General features: G+C 40.3%; 1 protein-coding gene across 4 annotated transcripts in view; it reads left to right on the top strand.

Moving 5' to 3' along the window:
- TMEM255B (transmembrane protein 255B) overlaps nt 1–16,857 on the top strand; it is a 65,759-nt gene that overhangs the window by 11,546 nt on the left and 37,356 nt on the right. For 2 of the 4 annotated variants that reach the window (XM_066176718.1, XM_066176717.1), the window contains 2 exons: nt 24–86; nt 15,448–15,537. In XM_066176718.1, the coding sequence (XP_066032815.1) occupies nt 24–86; nt 15,448–15,537 (153 nt within the window). The remainder of the gene's footprint in view (nt 1–23; nt 87–15,447; nt 15,538–16,857) is intronic. The other 2 variants (XM_066176720.1, XM_066176719.1) reach the window with 1 other exon arrangement.

Below are 16,857 nucleotides of genomic sequence, written 5' to 3'. Positions count from 1 at the left end.
GTTGGTTTTGTTCTTTGCCTTAGCTTGGCTTTGGATCTTTCCTAGGGATTGTTGGAATCTACCTGGTAGAAAACAGAAGACAAATAGTAAGTAACAGCCTTTTTAATTTTTCCTTTTTTTTTTTTTTTTTTTTTTTAAATTAGAGTGTATTAAATATGAAAAGCAGGGATTTCCAGTTGACTTAAAACTGCTTCATCTGCCTCAAAATGTTTAGTCATTTGTTTCACCACTTCTGGGAAGTTTTAGAGAAGCATGAATGGGCTGCTAAGTTCCTTTGTACAAGGCAAAACAAAAGCAGCTTACTTTGTTTTACTGAATTTACCTTTCTGCTGGTTTAGTGAGTTAAATTGACCGAGGGCAGAATCACTTAAGTGCCAGAGCTTGGCCAGGACCACGTCACTGGGAAAAGGATGGGAAGAGAGCAAAATAGCAGTTTGAACAGCAACAAGTCACATGATCAGCTCCACCCCAGCAGACGATCTCATCCTGTGCAAGTTTAAGTCAGGAACACTTTCCTGAAACTATGTGTGTTAAATAGAAGAAAAAACTCCAGAGCTCTTGCTGTAAAGATCGCCTGCCTATGTCAGACAGAATCTGAGATACCGTGTGATTTGTTTGTAGATTTAGCTTGGCTTCCCAAATCCTTTGCTTTTATGAGAAAGTAATAGGAAGTCCTTGAGGCATCTAGGTAAAAGGTGTACTAAGGAGGAAGGAATTTGCAGAAATTCTTAACAATTTTCTTCCTCTCTTTGCAAAAAGTAACAGTGGTGGTTGAAGAACAGCATGTCGGATGGGCACTTCACAGTAGACTGATTATAGCCAAGCATCATGAATTATGATTGATTTCATAATGCAGAGCTTTCACTGGTATAAATCAAGAGTGGTGTTAAGCTCAGAGGAGGAACTGATGGATTTAGCTTGCATTTTGCTAACAAGTAACTACTTTACTTACAAGTAGTCATAATATCACTCCTTCATAGTATCCCTCTTATTTTGCATTACCTGTAAGTGTCATTAGTGTATCTGCAAGAATTCCCTTGCTTTTTACTCCTGTTTCTAGCTGGGTTTCACAAAGAAATAAGATTTATAAAGCTGTGACATTTGTCTCTGTCTTTTTCTGTTCCCTGTTCTATTTTTTTGAATATGTTGACCAGTTTCAGGCAAATTCAGGAGGGAGGTAGAGGCTTCAAAGGTGTGCAATTCTATCAAGTTTTATGGACATTCACAGGTGGGTAGAGGAGAGAATTATGACTTAGTTCCCCCATAGTGGTAAAGGCTGCCATGTCAGCTCACCACCATTGAAAAGTAGAGAATCCAAATGGGACATGACCTGTGAGACAAAAATCTACAGTAGGTCAGGGGTCATTAATGTTGTTACTAACAAAACAGCTTAATTAAGAACTATTGCTCCTGATTTCCACATCAGAGACCAGGATGAACAGCAGGTTCCAAGTTGCAGGCTCAGTGCTGGGCAGATTAAAAGAGCTTTATTTCCACAGGATTCATGCTACCTTACTAACAGGCATAACATATTAGGGTTGTTTGATTTTTCACTTTTCTTCTAATCTGCCTCGTGGTTTTCTATGCTTCTGTCCTTAGCAAAAGTAAAATGTCTGAAAAAGCCATAAGATGGGTAAACAGCAGTTAAAGTATGTATTCCTTGACATGTTGTGTCATTTACACAAGTACTGTGGAGACCTAAGCGTCCAGTATGCTTGGGATTAGTGCCTGCTTGCATTTCCCAGCGTGGAACAAGGAAAACTGCTTTCTGCTTATAACATTTACAGATGATTTGGCTGCTGGAAGATTGGGTTTCTGGGGAACAGACTAAAAGAATAACTAGAAAGTTTAATTGTGCTTCATGCCTTGAGAACCATTCACAGTGAGTCTTTTAACACTGTCTTTGCTGAGGCTGAGCTGATGGTTTTAAAAGTTGTGGAAATGAGATTGAAAGGGTTTACAACAGAAGACAGTGGTAAGTCCCTGGGACATAACTGAGTATATTTTATTGGAATGGTTTAGGGCAGCTTCAACAAATTTGCAGCCATCGGTGAGATTGCAGAGACTTATATAAGCACAGAAATGTAGCATAAATGTTATATTCCTCTACCTAAAAATTATATGCATTGCAGCAGGACAAAAGGGAGTGGAAAGGAAAAGAAATTGCTTACTCGGTTGCTTCTATTTTAACTAGACTACCTTTGAGCAGATATTACAGAATAATTTGAATTTAACCCAGTGTAGGTCTGACAATTACCTGGTCCCTGTAATGACTCAATACTTCATTTTTTATTTGTTATTTAAATTGAATATGAATACAAATTCTGTTGCACTAAGGAAAAAAGTCTATTTCAAATTCACCATTCCACTTAAATCTATTTCTGTTTTTGTCTTGAAGTTCTATTTCACTGTGACCCATCCATTTTAAGTCTAGATTCTTTCATGGTTGATGAAATGCTAAATGCAAAATAAAATATATCATGATTAGCAGAACCAGTACAGCAAAACCCCAGCACTCAGTAACTGATGAGCATGGAGTTTGAGAAAGAACAAAAGCACAGTTAGGCAGAGTGGACAATGGTTTGTTCTTAAAACATGCCATTAATAATGTTGCACTTCTTTGACCTCCTTCTTGGCATCCCAGAGCCCGCAGTGGGAGTTCAATGTGCTGACCAAGGTATAACCCTTAATTCAAAGGAGCTGCTGCTTGAAGAAGCAGGCTCTGCCTCATTGACTAGCATGATTTCACTTCAGCTCTTAGCATTTGTGCTTGGCTCTGATATGCAAAGCTTGGCACCAGCAGAACAAAATGTCCCTTTGACTAAAGATTTGCCAGATTTGGGATGTTTCTAACTGGCAAACAGAAGGCATTTCAAGCATAATGTGTTGCTGTTCCCTTTTCCCTCTCTTGCACTCTGCAAAGCAGGTTATGGATTGAAGAGCTGTGTATAGCTGTATGTTGGTTCATTCCAAAGGCACACTTAGTCCTGCCGGGTAGGTGAAAAACATGATACCGCTCAAATCAAATGGATTTGATTGTAAGACATGAAGTGTTCTCGCTTGTTTGCTTGCTTGCCGTCTCCTCACATTACAGTACAAAGTATTTCCAGTTAGGAAATGAGATGCTGAAGTTACATACAGAGTGGGGAAGGCTGGGTGTGCGGCAGCAGAGTTGAGCTGAGAGCAGTGAGTAGTGCTGAGGGGGTGCTGTCGCAGGTTTCTCCTCCGAAAATATGTGGAGGTGGCACGAGCTTGCACCCAGAAATGAATCACTCCCTAAATGTGCAATGTCGACATGACACCATGCATGTAGTTCTAGCAAACCCAATGGATAAACCGAGCAATGGCTCACAGTTTCCACTCACACGTCTCTCCCATGCCAGCCTCACCAAGCCATACTGTTTGCAAGGCTGAAAATGAGCACCCTGGAGCTGTGGTGCCTCCAAAAGCGAGGGGGAGATTCGAGGGCGGTATAATAGCTGCCAGGGTTTTGAGTGTTTGCAGTATCACAGTGCTGCCTGCAAGAGCCCTTGCTAGGGCTGTGGGAGCTACAACAGCAGCAGCACAGCTGTGGCAGAGAGCAGGCAGGAAGGGCAAGGGAGAAGGTACAAGAGAAAAAAGGACACAGGGAGGATGGGGAAGGATCACTAGAGCAGGATTTTCCCCCTCATGAGATGGTGAGTAAGCCCAAACCTTGGTACTTTGGATGGAAGCAGTTGTGTGCAGCATGTCTGACGCCCAAAGTCATCCACTGCTGAGTCTTCCTCATGTTTTCTTCATGCTAACAAACATTTAATTTTCTCACTGACATGTCTAGGATATACTCAGATATAAACCTAGTGCTCAGCCTGGTCCTTGATTTGTTCAGAGAGATGGAGGCAATGCTTCCAACAAAGCAGAATTTGGAAACATGAGGAAGGTACAAACATGGAGCTCTGCACACAGACAGAAAAGGCAAAGCTATTTATTCAGGCTTCTCAAGGGATGCTAAGTTTAGGTCCCTTAATATGCTTGCTTCCCAACCTCTGTCAACAAGAGGTAGATTTCAAATGAAGTGTTGAGAAGACACTATAGCTGAAGTTGGAGAAACAAAGCAATAATTTTCTCTTCTGCTTTCAGTTGATAGACTTCCCTGACACTGCAAGCATTCCTGGCCTGCACTGACATTGTGTGAGGTAGTATTTTAATGTCGTCTCTGATTATTTTCTTGACACCAGATTTTACATCTGTTTCAGAACAGAGGATTTTTTGAAGCAGTTACATGTGTGAGCCAGCTTTCAGAAGTGCCAAGCCTCTTTCACTTTTTTCAAAACCAATGTATCTTGTAAATTATGTCCATCAGAAAATGCCCACTGGGCATTTTATGTAAAGGTGATGGTTATTAATATATACACCCCCCCCAAAAAAAAATTACTGCTATATATACACCTAATTAGCTCTGTTCAAACATGTTCTGTTTCATTTGCTGTTTGCAAATCAAACATTCTGGAAGAAATCAGCTTTAGTGCAGATTTTGATCAAAGATACTAATTACAGATTGATTTCATATCACATATTAGGCTAATTAAAGCAGCTTGTTTTAATAAAGAAAGACCACTGAAATTCTGTAGATCCCCTGAGACGATCTTTGATGTTCCTGTGCAAATAAATGGAAGACGCCTTTACTGTTGCAGGGGAAATGCAATGAAAATGTAAAGGCAGTCTTTGTAATTACCAAGGCATTATTTCTCTCCTAAACTCAGTTTTCTGACAAGGTTAACAGCAGTTCTTTCTTTCAGTGTTGATTTTCTGTATGTTCATATTTCACGCAGTTCAGAGAAAAACAATTAATGCTGAGGTAAAAACATTAATAATCGAAGAAATTAGTAATCATCCTTCTCTTTTTTACCACCTTTAAAATTAGTAAAACTGAAAAGACCTACTAATACCTTTTCAGGCACAAATGTGTTCTAGGTTTTATGGTGTGATCTAATTGCACATTTCAAAAACAGACAAGATTTATATAAAGATACTCAGAATAGGTTGACACTGACACTTGAATGAGCTCAAGTGGCTCCTCTTTATGTATCTACATTTTTTCAAAATATAACAGCATCTTATTAGCTGTTAAGTTCAAGCAGCTTATTCTTTGAGAATGTCTTCCTGCTCTCATGACTAGCTCTTCAAGACTGTAAGGAGGTGCTCTTCAGAGGCATCTTGTTCTCTCCTTAGGTTCTGGAGGAGACCTTGAAGGGTGCTTTAAATTAGATTCTGGAGTTTAGTTAGCTAAAGTGTAGTAAGAAAAATCCTGTGTTTAGTGACAATTATATTTTTCTTCTATAATATTGAGGATATTACAAAAGCTATTATACTGTAATTCTGTCTGGTTTCGAGTTGAGAGCAGAGCAGCCTATGTATAGATGGCCCATAAACATGATGTAGTCTTGGGTATTAGCTGCCTTATTTTGCAGGAATCAGCTTTAAGACCCCTTTTTAACCCTTTTTGGAAGGGATTAGGAACGTGGTCTATCCACGGTAGGTCTGTGAAATCTGTTATTCCCTGTAATGCAGGACAATATTCCACAAAAACAGGAGTAGAAGTGAGAGGAATAACTGGAGATACTTTGAGGGCTAAGTTATTTCAACTGTAGAGGAGGAGAATAGGTGTATATCAGTGGCTATGAAAGTACCACCCAAAATGAAGACAAGTAAAATTTAAAGAAGTTCTGTGGGCAAGTAAAATATAAATAAGTGGAAAAGTTGTTTCTAATAGTATAATACTCTGAGAGACATTTTGCTGTTATTAGTGTTATATATTCCATTAATAAAGACTAAGTAAAATACTTTGGATTTCTTTATGCGGTTCTTTGACCTTGTGAGGATTTCCAAATTGTAGTAAATGTAAATAGCCACCCACGCAAAGGGGTCTTTTCTCTTCTTTCCTTTGCTCCTTTCTCTATCTTGCTGTCTCCTTCTGATCCTCTTCCCTGCCCTGACTAAAAATAATCTCCACTGGTTTAGTGAGTAAAAAGGTTCACAGCCAAGTGAGCATCAGACATAACAAAAGTTAACTGGTGGGGCTGCATGGGTAAGGGTGGAGAGGAATCTGTGGAAAGAGGGAACAGGACTTGTCCCTTTTGCTAGGAATAATCTGTTATATCAACTCACTATAGTGTGAAACCATCATCTAAGTGTTGTCAGGGAGTTAAATGCCTGAAGATGGATAGCATAAATTTCCCAACAGTGTTTGAGAATTTTGAAGTTCAAGGACCTAAAGACAAAAATAGATGCTTTCACTGTGCGAATTACCAAAGGAAGCGTGGGAGGTGTTTCAGCTCTTCCCTGATCTAGTTCCTTATGGATTGGCATTTCATATTACATGTCTACAGGTGTATGCTTTCAGATTTTACCAGCACAGATTCATCAGCTAGACATGCAAATATTTATTTATACGCAAATATTATAATATAGAAATGTACTATGATATTATAACCATATAATACATAACCTGTAGTATATGCTCACATGTATACATGTATGTATTTACAGCTGACAAGTCTTGGCAAATACCTATAATAATGACAAAGAAGTCTGTGCCACTGTTCCACTGTCATTATGTCTTTACTGCAGAAAACACTTTTTACACTCTTCATAGATGTGTGTGCCAGGTTGCTTCAGCTGGTAAAGCTGTAATGGGAAGCACAGTCAGGTCTGTAGCAATCATTGTGCTCCATCATCAGGGTTGCATCTGTCTGACATAGCTAGGGAGATGACACCAAGTACCTCCACCTGCAGCCTAGCGCTGCAGTTCTTTCCCTCCAACACAGCCCTGTGCTGGTTCACTGGTTGTACCAGTCCCAGGTCTCACCCATCTCAGGTTTCTCACCTCATTGGAAGAAAGAAATGGAATATTGGTTACAAAGGGGAGAAACTTTGAAAGAGATTCTTTGGTTTCTATTTGAAGAGCTTCCTTGGCAACCAGAATTACTTTAGTTTACTTCTGGAAGCTTAAATTCTACAGAAACAGAAAGAAGATGCATACCTACATGAATGAAAGTATGTCTTTCCACCACTAGAGCTTAGTTTCAGTACTGCAGTTTTTAAAGGTTGTCACCATTCTTCTGAGTCAGACACTCAAGCCACAAAGTCAGTTTAAGTTCTGTCTTACTAAGTGACAGTCTTTTGGGATGTAGTTCCTTTCAAATCTTGCTTGGGAACAGCACATGGGATTAAGAGCATAATAGGACGCTTTTAAAGTGCCAGTTTGTTTTCTTGTGCTGTTTATGTAATGAAAGCGTTTCTGTCATGCAGTTGGAAACAAAAGTAAGCCTTAAGACCTATTAAATGTGTTTGTGGAACAATAAAGATGTCAATTACTCTTCCTAGCAAGCAGGAGGACAGGATAGAAAGTCTCAGTAATGCATCTGATATAAGTTCTGGTGTGTGTGTGGTGAAAAAGGTGAGGTGGGGTGTGCCCTGTGAAAAGGACAGGCAGTTCCTGAACCTCTTGTGGAAGAATCAGCTCAAGTTAAATAGCTGAACATCCCTGATGGACTGATGCAATCTTCCAGACTCTGTGGGTAGAATTTCACTACATGAAAACTTGTAATTTATGCATTTCTATGAAGAGTGTGTGTGTTTGTCTTGAGAAACTAATGCAGTCACTGTATAGTGACTGTATGGGGAAAGAGGATTTGTGAAAACAGAGACTTTGGTGTAAAAACAGTTCTTGCTGCTAAAACAGTCAGCTCTGAGAGTCTTGATCTATGTAAATTCCACCATGTTTTTAGCAGGCAGCATAAACTTTCATGACACATAGTATGCTATGTATTTTTGGTTTATTGTTCTCGTATTGCTCTGAACAGCTGTTTAAGTGATGAAATGACCTTGCTCCAGCTTAAGCAATAGAAGAGCATCCATGAAAGGAAATATGTGATGAATTCCTATAATGTTAGCACTGTTGATCAGTGAATCTAAATTTATGTCACTTTTGTTCCCTTTAATGCTGTGTTTGCCTTTTTTCTTCTAGACTGAATTTCATGTCCTTAAACGGGTAATAATTTTTAATTGTTCTTATCTAAGTGCTTTTGTTGATATTTGCAATGAGGAATTCTTACCAGTTTGAAGTGCCTACTGGACTAAGACTTGATTAAGCTAGTTCCAAAACCATTAGCATTTCTCCAGCTGTGAGATCCAGATGATTTTTTTTTTCTCTTTTCTCTATAAAGGTGGCCAGAGAGTGGCACTATCTGGAAAAGCACACTAGACTGAGCTGCCCTGAGAAGTCCCAGTGCTGCCCTACAATAAGAGTCTGAAACAGAGGGAAGGGGGCTGATCGTACACTCAGCACCTAATTTAATGGGATGAAAGAACATTAGAGCAGCTATTTAAAAAAAAAAAAAAAATCTCCATAAAAGGAGTGAAAACACAGGTGGAGCAGAGCATATGCACCTCCTTGAAGTAGAGAAGATCATCCAGTAGGGTGGTTGAATCAATTCAGACTTGGGACAAAACACAGCAGCGCTGTTTGAATGAGCTGAGTATCACTGAGATGTGCTGCTGCCAGAAGGAAATCAGTAACTGCAGTAATGGTTATGGGGATGATCTGAGGTTCTCAGGTGTTGTGGAGGCTTAAAAAGAGCACTGATAATAAAGCTAACCCTGCACCAGGGGAAAAAAAAAAAAAAAACAACCCAACGTTTTAAGTTTTCCTTCTGTTTCTTGTCTTAGAAAATGTAAAGCAAGTACAGTTCAGTCGCATTTAAAAAAATATTTTAATAATATCTGTTGGACTCCAGTGAAGTCTCTGTACCAAAATCCCAGGAGACTTGATAGTGCATCATCAGTGGTGGCATTTCTAACTGAATCAAGACAAGCATTTTACTCATCAGTGAATGAATTTAATATGTGTTCATTTACACATATATCATATTCATTCTCTGATTGCAATGTAATGGTGACTCCAGTTTCAAAGTCTTAAGTGCACAGAAACTGCTTGATATAGATTTTTTATTCTGTAGATTGGTCATTCTAGTAAAGATTTGCTTGTAAAACAATTTGAAATAATTTCCTAGCTATTCTAAGTCTGGTTTTGTAGCTGATATTAGATTATGAGAGAAGAAAGAATGTATTAATCAGGTAACCTTTCCCAGTAATTTTGTTTCATGTTTCATAATGGCTATTGATTTAATTCCCACCAAGCTTTCATTGAAGATAAAAATATAGGAAAATTTGTCTTTATTTCATGTAATACTTTTTTACAGAAAATGTATCTTCATATGTTTTATCAAGTTAGAAAAAAAAGACAAGATGAATTACAGAAAGAGTAAAGCAAATGCATTTGTGTAAGTTAAGGATTAATGCTCAAGACAACATTTCTAGAGAGTGAGAACAACAGAGAGATCTAGACCAGAGAGCTGTTAGAGTTAGCAAACAAGGTTTTATTTGGACAGTACAATGTTGAGGCAAAATGTTTCCGTGCTACTTTTCTAGGGACAGTTTTGAGCCATGGGCTTTTGTGCCCTGAAGGGAAATAGCAAGCAAAGCCATCACACAGCCCCGGGAATGTGTCAGTGTGGTCAGATGCTGAATTCCCCCATCTGCATAACAGACTCCCACAGCAAATGGCACAAGGAGAGTTCCCAGCAACTCGAGTGGTCTGTTCTTCTGATCAGTAAAGTAGTCCCTGTCCTAAAGGGACTACTGTGTGCCTTTAGGAGCTGGAGTAAGCAGACTCAGAACCTGTGCTCCCTTTCTTTCCTTACTCAACTGTGCTGCATAAACCTTGGGCTGGGGGACAGCCAGGACCACTAAGTCACCCTGTTGCACATTTCCCATCCTTGGGTACTTCTGCAGTCCCTTGCTGTTGTGTGTAGCCTAAATGATGAATTATCTACAAAAGTTGGGCAGCAATATCACTGGAAGAGAAAAAGAGAAAACAATGTGCCTACTTTTTTACTGATGCCAACATATGATAAAAATTAACTGTGAGTACCTAAGGTGTAACAAAAGATGGTGCAAATCCTGCTTTTCACAATTTTGCCCTTCAGGATGAGGGGGAAGGAAAAAAAGATAAATTTTCCAAATGAAAATGCTACTTTGATTTTGAAAGTGGATTTTGATCTTGTTTTTTCTCTGTGGCATAATAATTTATACCTCTCATGTGGTTTCTGTATTCTTTCCCCTTTGTTTATCTAATTAATTCGACCTTTTTATGCATGTGAGGTTGCTTAAATTTCTCTTGAGACTTCTCTCCTGCCTGTATTATACCGACTGGCCTTTTCATGTTGCTGTATTTCCTAATTATCCCTGACACAGTACTGGGAAACAGCAGACTTCTTCACAGGCAGTAAAACAAAAGTCTCCTTGACCACAAACAACAAAATAACCCCAGTCCTTATCATTTATTCATTACAGCTAAAACCTCGCTTTTACTTTGATAATCCCTAGGACTATAAACTACATGGAACAGGTGAAACAGTCTATTAGTTGCTGTCGGCATTTCTGCCTCCTTCTCTTCTGTCATGGCTACGTGATGTCACCTCATTTGCACTGAATCTACTGCTGCTCTCTCTGCAGTCGTCTGATTTAACTCATTTGAGGGAATAAGTAATTTCTGCCTATGGAGTGAATTTCACTGGCTTCCTGTGTGTTTGGGTAAGCACAGGAGCTGGGAGGAGGGGATGCAGCCCTTTGGGACAGAGAACAGGAGAAAGGGTTGGACAGCAGGGAAGCAAACCAAGGATTGGAGAAGAAGATGCCCTTTGAGTTGACAGTGAGCAATCACACAGCCTCAAGTCTATCTCCTGAGGTGCTATTAACAACAGAAAGAGGAAAGGAAATCTGAATCAAAGACCTTTGGTTTTGTTGATAATATTGAACAACATATGAATGGAGTCACTGTTGCTGAATTCAACAGTGATTGTTGGATGCTGTGCAATGCAGAAGTAGGCATTTAGCATGAGCAAAGTGAGTCTCTTAGATGTAATGTACCTTGCATCTGTTACAAGGTGATTTCAAAAACGTGAATCCATGCATTTTTCAGTTTCAGATCTACTTGGTCTAAATTGAGAGCATGAGGCATCTCACCCAGCAGCCAGTGCTAGAAATGACTGTCATTATCTCAGAGGTTATGCTTTTTGGTTCAGGATAGGTAAAGGCTAAATTAGAATCGTGAGGAAACCAGGGTTGTGCCAAAATCAAGAGGCTAGCTAGCTCCTAGAAGTATTCCACAGGGACGTTGGAAACACCCAGAGAGATGCCAGCCTGTAGCCAGCAGGTGCTTATGCAGAAGAGCAATGTGGTTGTCTGTGGGTCTGCTGGCAAATGCTGGCTGCAGGTCTCTGTGTGTCACGCAGCAGGGACATGGCACCATCAGGGTGTGACTCAGCCCACGGCGTGCCTGGGGACCTGAGGTGCAGTGTTTGTGTGCAGTGTGTTCATGAGAGTGTGGCTGCAGCTGGGGTGGCCTCATCAGACTACCTCTTGGGTTTGGTCTCTGGCCAACCCTTAACTCCAAAACTGGGAATTGCTGTGGGAGACTTAGCTGCCAACTCCCTGTGCCAGGTGCATTTCTGGCAGCTGAACAAGTCTGTGACCAGCATCCCTGGCCACTGAGTGTCCCCTGTTGCCTCCACTAGTCTTGCTTGCACAGGAGGGTGACTGTGCAGGCAGTGGTGTTGTATGCCTGCTGAAGGACAGGAGGTTGTCCAAGACAGGCGAATTCTGAGAAAAAAATGCATGTCTTTTCTGAAAGAAGGCAGTATGCAAGAATTTAGCAGTCCAGCCTTTCACTAGTTTTGCATTTTTGAGCATTTTCATAGTTCTGTGACACAGCTGAAGAGAGATTACAGCTCTTCACTTAATACTGTGTACAAAAGTCCCTCATTCCATGTGCTATTTTATTTCATGTGCTATTCTCCCTTTTGCTAAAACCCCTCTGTTAAAAAACTGCCTTTTGAGTTTGATCGTTAGGCCCACGCAATACAGTTTTCGGTGTTTAATAAGTGGTTTTATGGCTCCCTTGTAAATAATCCAAGTATTGTATTCTATTCAAGAACCAGGAGTCAACATGTTCTGATGACAACAGCTGTAGAGAAGCCTGGCTGCATGTCAGTGGAATAGCAAGAGCAAAACTGTTTCTTGAATAACTGTTCAAATATACTGCTATAAATAATGAATAGTTTTCCTGACAAAACATAATGCTGTTGAAAATGGAGATAAGATGATGTGATGGATCAGTGTTTTTTTTTTAATGCTATTTCTTTTACCTGTCAGCAAACATTCTCTATCTTTAAATGGACTGCATTGCTTCTCTTTCTAGACAGTCCTAGGCTTGTGAACTCACTGCTCCAGCAATCACCTGCTACTCGGGAAAATTAACTTTTGAATTTACAACAGCTCTTCATTTGGTTGTCTTGGCAATTTTCAGAAGTAATTCATTTTGTACTTGTTTTTTTATGTTTCTCACATTCTTAATAAGCAATGAGAGATTTGAGAGAGAATATAAATCTGTAATTTTATTTTAAGGAATTTTTTAGTGATGCTCTTGTATTATTACTTCTTTTGTTGTTCAAATATATGCAAGGCAATTTAAGTCATAAAAAACTGTCAGTGTCATGATCTGCCTCTTTGGCATCATGATAAATATTACTTCAGTCAAGAAATTGTATTGATTCTAAAGGGACTGCTCATTTAAATAGTTGCTGGTAGTCATGGGTAAGAACAGCCAGCTCTTTGACTTGCACACAGCTCCTTGAAAGGGTAGATGATCTCCAACATGACTGAGGAGTGAAAAGCCAACTCCATAGGTCCTTTCTACACTGTGATTTACTGCACCTTTATATGTGGTCTCCTAAGGCTATATGGTGAAACTGAAAGGCCAGCACACTCATTAGGTGATTCAAGCTATCTCAGTGAGTGGAAAATGTTGGTTTGGGGATTGTAGATCATCAATAAATTGTTCATGTGTGAAATGAAAAAGACACCTTGAGGTCAGCTTCCAGTAAATCCATCTAGAGCTCAGGCAATTTGGAAACACCTGGCTTAGCCCACTAATTATTTGATTGACCGCTATGACTTGAAAAACAAGATAGAGGTATCAGACAATAATGGCTAAATCAGAACTTTTAAACACTGCTGCTTTTTCAAATAAAGAGATCAGGATCTGTAGCAAATGCAGCTGCCCCAGGGCAGCACAGCCCACTACTCTGCAGTGATAGGAGTCCACAGCCTTCTCAATCTGATGAATTGCATGCCAAGATCTTTAGACAGCCAGATTCATGAGACATGAGACAGGACCTTCCATACTGGAGAGCCATGGGATAGCAGAGGTTGAAGGGTGATGCAGCCAACAGTGTTTCCCTAGGGTTTCAGCAAGATGGAGCTGGCTGCAGGGGAAATGCAGCAAGTTCCCAAGATCAGTCAGTACCATCCACTTCAACCATATTTGTGTGTCCCTTTTCTCCCCATGCTGAAGATTCAAATTGCACAGCAATCTCTGTGGCAGTGCTGACTCGCCTCTGATTGCATGAGGCATGAGCTAAGGGGAGATTAAAGGAGTGTGTCAGAAAGCATTGTGATTCTTCTGCTTTTAGGTTGTACTTTTGAGCTCTTACCTCTAAGTGGGTGATGTTGCTTTGATCTGTGCATCCAAGGTGTGGGCTTATGAGGTTGTAGTTTCTTATTTGCCCAATATAAATATTTTTGAGAAAATCACCAATGCTTCCATCCCCTGTCAGTACAATTGACATTGTACTGTTCTTAACCTAACACAAGCTAAAGAGTCCATTTTTCAAGTGAGTTAGTGATGCCTTACAAATTTGTGAAAATGGCATCTAGGTAATGCAGATTTTGTATAGGCAAAAGGATATATGAACTGTATGGATATAATTTTGGTAATCTGTACCTGGGCATTTCAGGAATACATGTTGTGAAGGAGCATTTAATGCCTAGTTAATAACCAAAAGGTTTCACATTCTCAGCTAAATCCCTTTTCCATGTGCTCTATCAATAAAAGAATGGTTTCCTGTCAGTTTTCAAAAAAATTTTTTAATCTGTTATTATGATTAACTAAATTCTGTTGTAAATTGAAATCAACCTATCACATAGGATGTCTCAAAGGGTTCCTCTTGTGACTTTGCCTGAGAAAGGTCGGAGACACAAGTATACATTACATTACATTACATTACATTACATTACATTAAAAAACATATCCAGAGAGTGCACGTTAGGTTCACGTAATACCCTGCAGGAACCCACTCCTTCAAACTCAAGGTGCAGAGTCCTCAACATCACAAAATCCTCTAATCTGGGAAAGGAAGGACTGTCAACATCTCTCCCTTGTCTGATGGCATTGGGGCTAACAAACCCAGGGGAGCACCTGGCCAAGTGTACAGTTGGTCTTTCAGGGCTTCATCTCACCTGGCTCACAGCCCTGCACCCTTCTGATGTGACCTCAGAAGAAGCCAGTGTCATCTCAGAAGTGTGTGCCAGCAGCACACAGACTGGACCCTGGTGGAGATGCATTCCACATTCTTTCCAAGTCCTGTAGCTCTCTCCGGAGTGAATTGGGCAGGAAGCTCATGGTGTCTGGGGTTGTTCTAGCCCTGCAGTTGCTGTCAGAGCTGCAGCACAGCAAGCAGGGGGCTCAGCGTGCCCAACCCGTACAGCCTTTCCCCCAAGCCCCCAAGCCCTCCATACCACCACTGCTTGTGCCAGAGCTGTGCTCCAGCACTGCACCATCCGCAGTCCTGTTGAGAGAGAATTATTAGTGCTTAATGAATGAAGCAGTTTGGGAGGTAGAAGGAGGTCTGAAGCTATGGCTAGTAGGTTGATAAAGATGTCTGTGCTGCAGCTGGGACACTCGCTGAGCTCTGCTGTGCTCTGCTCTGCCCACTGTGAGACTGAGGGGCAGGCTGGACATCCCAGCAAAGGGTGGGGGGGTACCAAGGCAGCACACCCCAGCCCTTCCACAGATACCAGTCCTCTGAATCTCTGATTTTGTTGTGGCATAAGCTATTTGGGATGATAAAAGATTTCTGATTGTTCACAGGCTAGTTGTTAACTTACAGATGCCTTTATCTGTTGATGTGAAATACTACCATGTAGTAAAGCTCTAAAAATTTATGTGAGCCAACGGGAACATGACTTTATGCCATGTCCCTATGGAAGCATGGCTGTTTTATTAAGTAAATTGATTTGGAAGAAATCACCATTGAATCTAACTCTTGCAGCTAACCTAATTTTCTCTTGAAAGATTTAAACTTTTATAGTAGGCTTGATGGTTTGTCAGCTCAGCATCAAGAATTTCTGCCATTTTACTAGTGTATGACTGTCATCCTGACACACTGACCTAAAGTGAATTACAGCAGTGGGAACATCATTTTGGAATACTAGAAAAAGTAGTGTAATTGTTTCACTTAAAGAATTATACTGAAAAAATTGCTCAATCTGTTTTTCTCTTCTCAGTTGGTGGCCTCCATTGTGTTTATCAGCTTTGGTGTTGTAGCAGCCTTCTGTTGTGCAATAGTTGATGGAGTGTTCGCAGCACGACACATAGTAAGTACAGTGATTTTGTCATCTTTCAATGTTGATTATTTATGTCATTTCTAGCAGGAAAGTATTTTCTTTTGGTTTATGTGTAGCCGTATATTAGGGTTTTTGATAGTTCTTGGTGGAGACTCCAGATAGAAATGTGATATAAAATGATGTCATGGAAGGCATGCTAGAAGGTATATCTACTTAGAAAAGGAAGACATTTCAAGCACTACCAATTGTTTCCTATTGCACAAAGGCTTTGTGGGCATGATTAAGTCTTGGAGTGCACCCAGTGATGAGCACCAGAGGACCTGATGGGATTTGAATATGCTCATTTATATGCTAGAAATGTGCTGTTTGTGGTTCTGTCTTTTGTGATAAAATACCTAAAAAATCAATCTAAACCCTAGCTTTTAACTGAGCTTTGGTTTCCAAAATCATCAGGAAATAAGTAGTCATATGTGTTAACAGACATTAGAGGCCGGATGTAGTATGCTAAATAATACAGCAAATGTGATGGTATATGATCCTCTCTCTGCTATGAAATACCATGGGCCTGCTCATCTTAATGCTTATGTTCTTTGAGGGGTAGTGTAACTCCACTGGCATCAGTGAGACCCTACTTGAATTTCTGTTAGCAAATACCTCAGAATAATTAGGCTTTAGATCACTTGGAGCATGAAGTTATAAACTGTTTTATGTTTTGCTGTTATTGAAGAGGGCTTTAAACCAAATGTGGGTTTCAGAGTCTCCTGTGCCTTGCGCAAGACAGAAGACATCTATTGGTATAAACAACTGAGGTGTGCAATGTGAGCATGAATAAATGCTCTAGATTGCGGTCATGTTTTGTGCTATACAGACCCTGCAGGATGCCAGAATGGCCTTTTTCTTGGATTTACCCTGTAGTTGGTCTGGATGACATCTGGTTTAACTGTCTCTGGCTAGCGTAGGCCCAGAGAGCCTTTCCATGGGAACTGCTTAAAAGAGGAGAGGAGCAAATTCCCATTTAGATTCCTTACTCCAGAAAATTCAGTGGTTGTGACCTGGAAAACCACTGCCACTTACTGAATTTTTGGATCTGTCCTGGAGTGGCTGAGGGAACTGGGGTTGTTTAGTCTGGGCAAGCAGAGGTTATTTATCTGAAAGGAGGTTATAGTGAGGTAAAGGTCAGTCTCTTCTGCTAGTGGAAAGTTTGAGAAGAAATGGCCTAAAGTTGAGCTGGGGGAGGTTCAGATTGGATACTGAGAGAGTGGTTAAGCATTGGAGAAAGTTGCCCAGGAAGGTGGTGGAGTCACCATTTCTGGAAGTGTTCAAGAGGTATCTGGATGTATCACATCCAGG

Source organism: Chamaea fasciata, unplaced genomic scaffold, assembly GCF_029207755.1.
Source record: "Chamaea fasciata isolate MVZ Bird 193981 ecotype frontalis unplaced genomic scaffold, bChaFas1.0.hap1 SCAF_2, whole genome shotgun sequence".
Taxonomy (NCBI): Eukaryota; Metazoa; Chordata; class Aves; order Passeriformes; family Sylviidae; genus Chamaea; species Chamaea fasciata.
The sequence above is the reverse complement of the archived record's forward strand: the minus strand, read 5'-3'. Positions and strand labels throughout refer to the sequence as shown.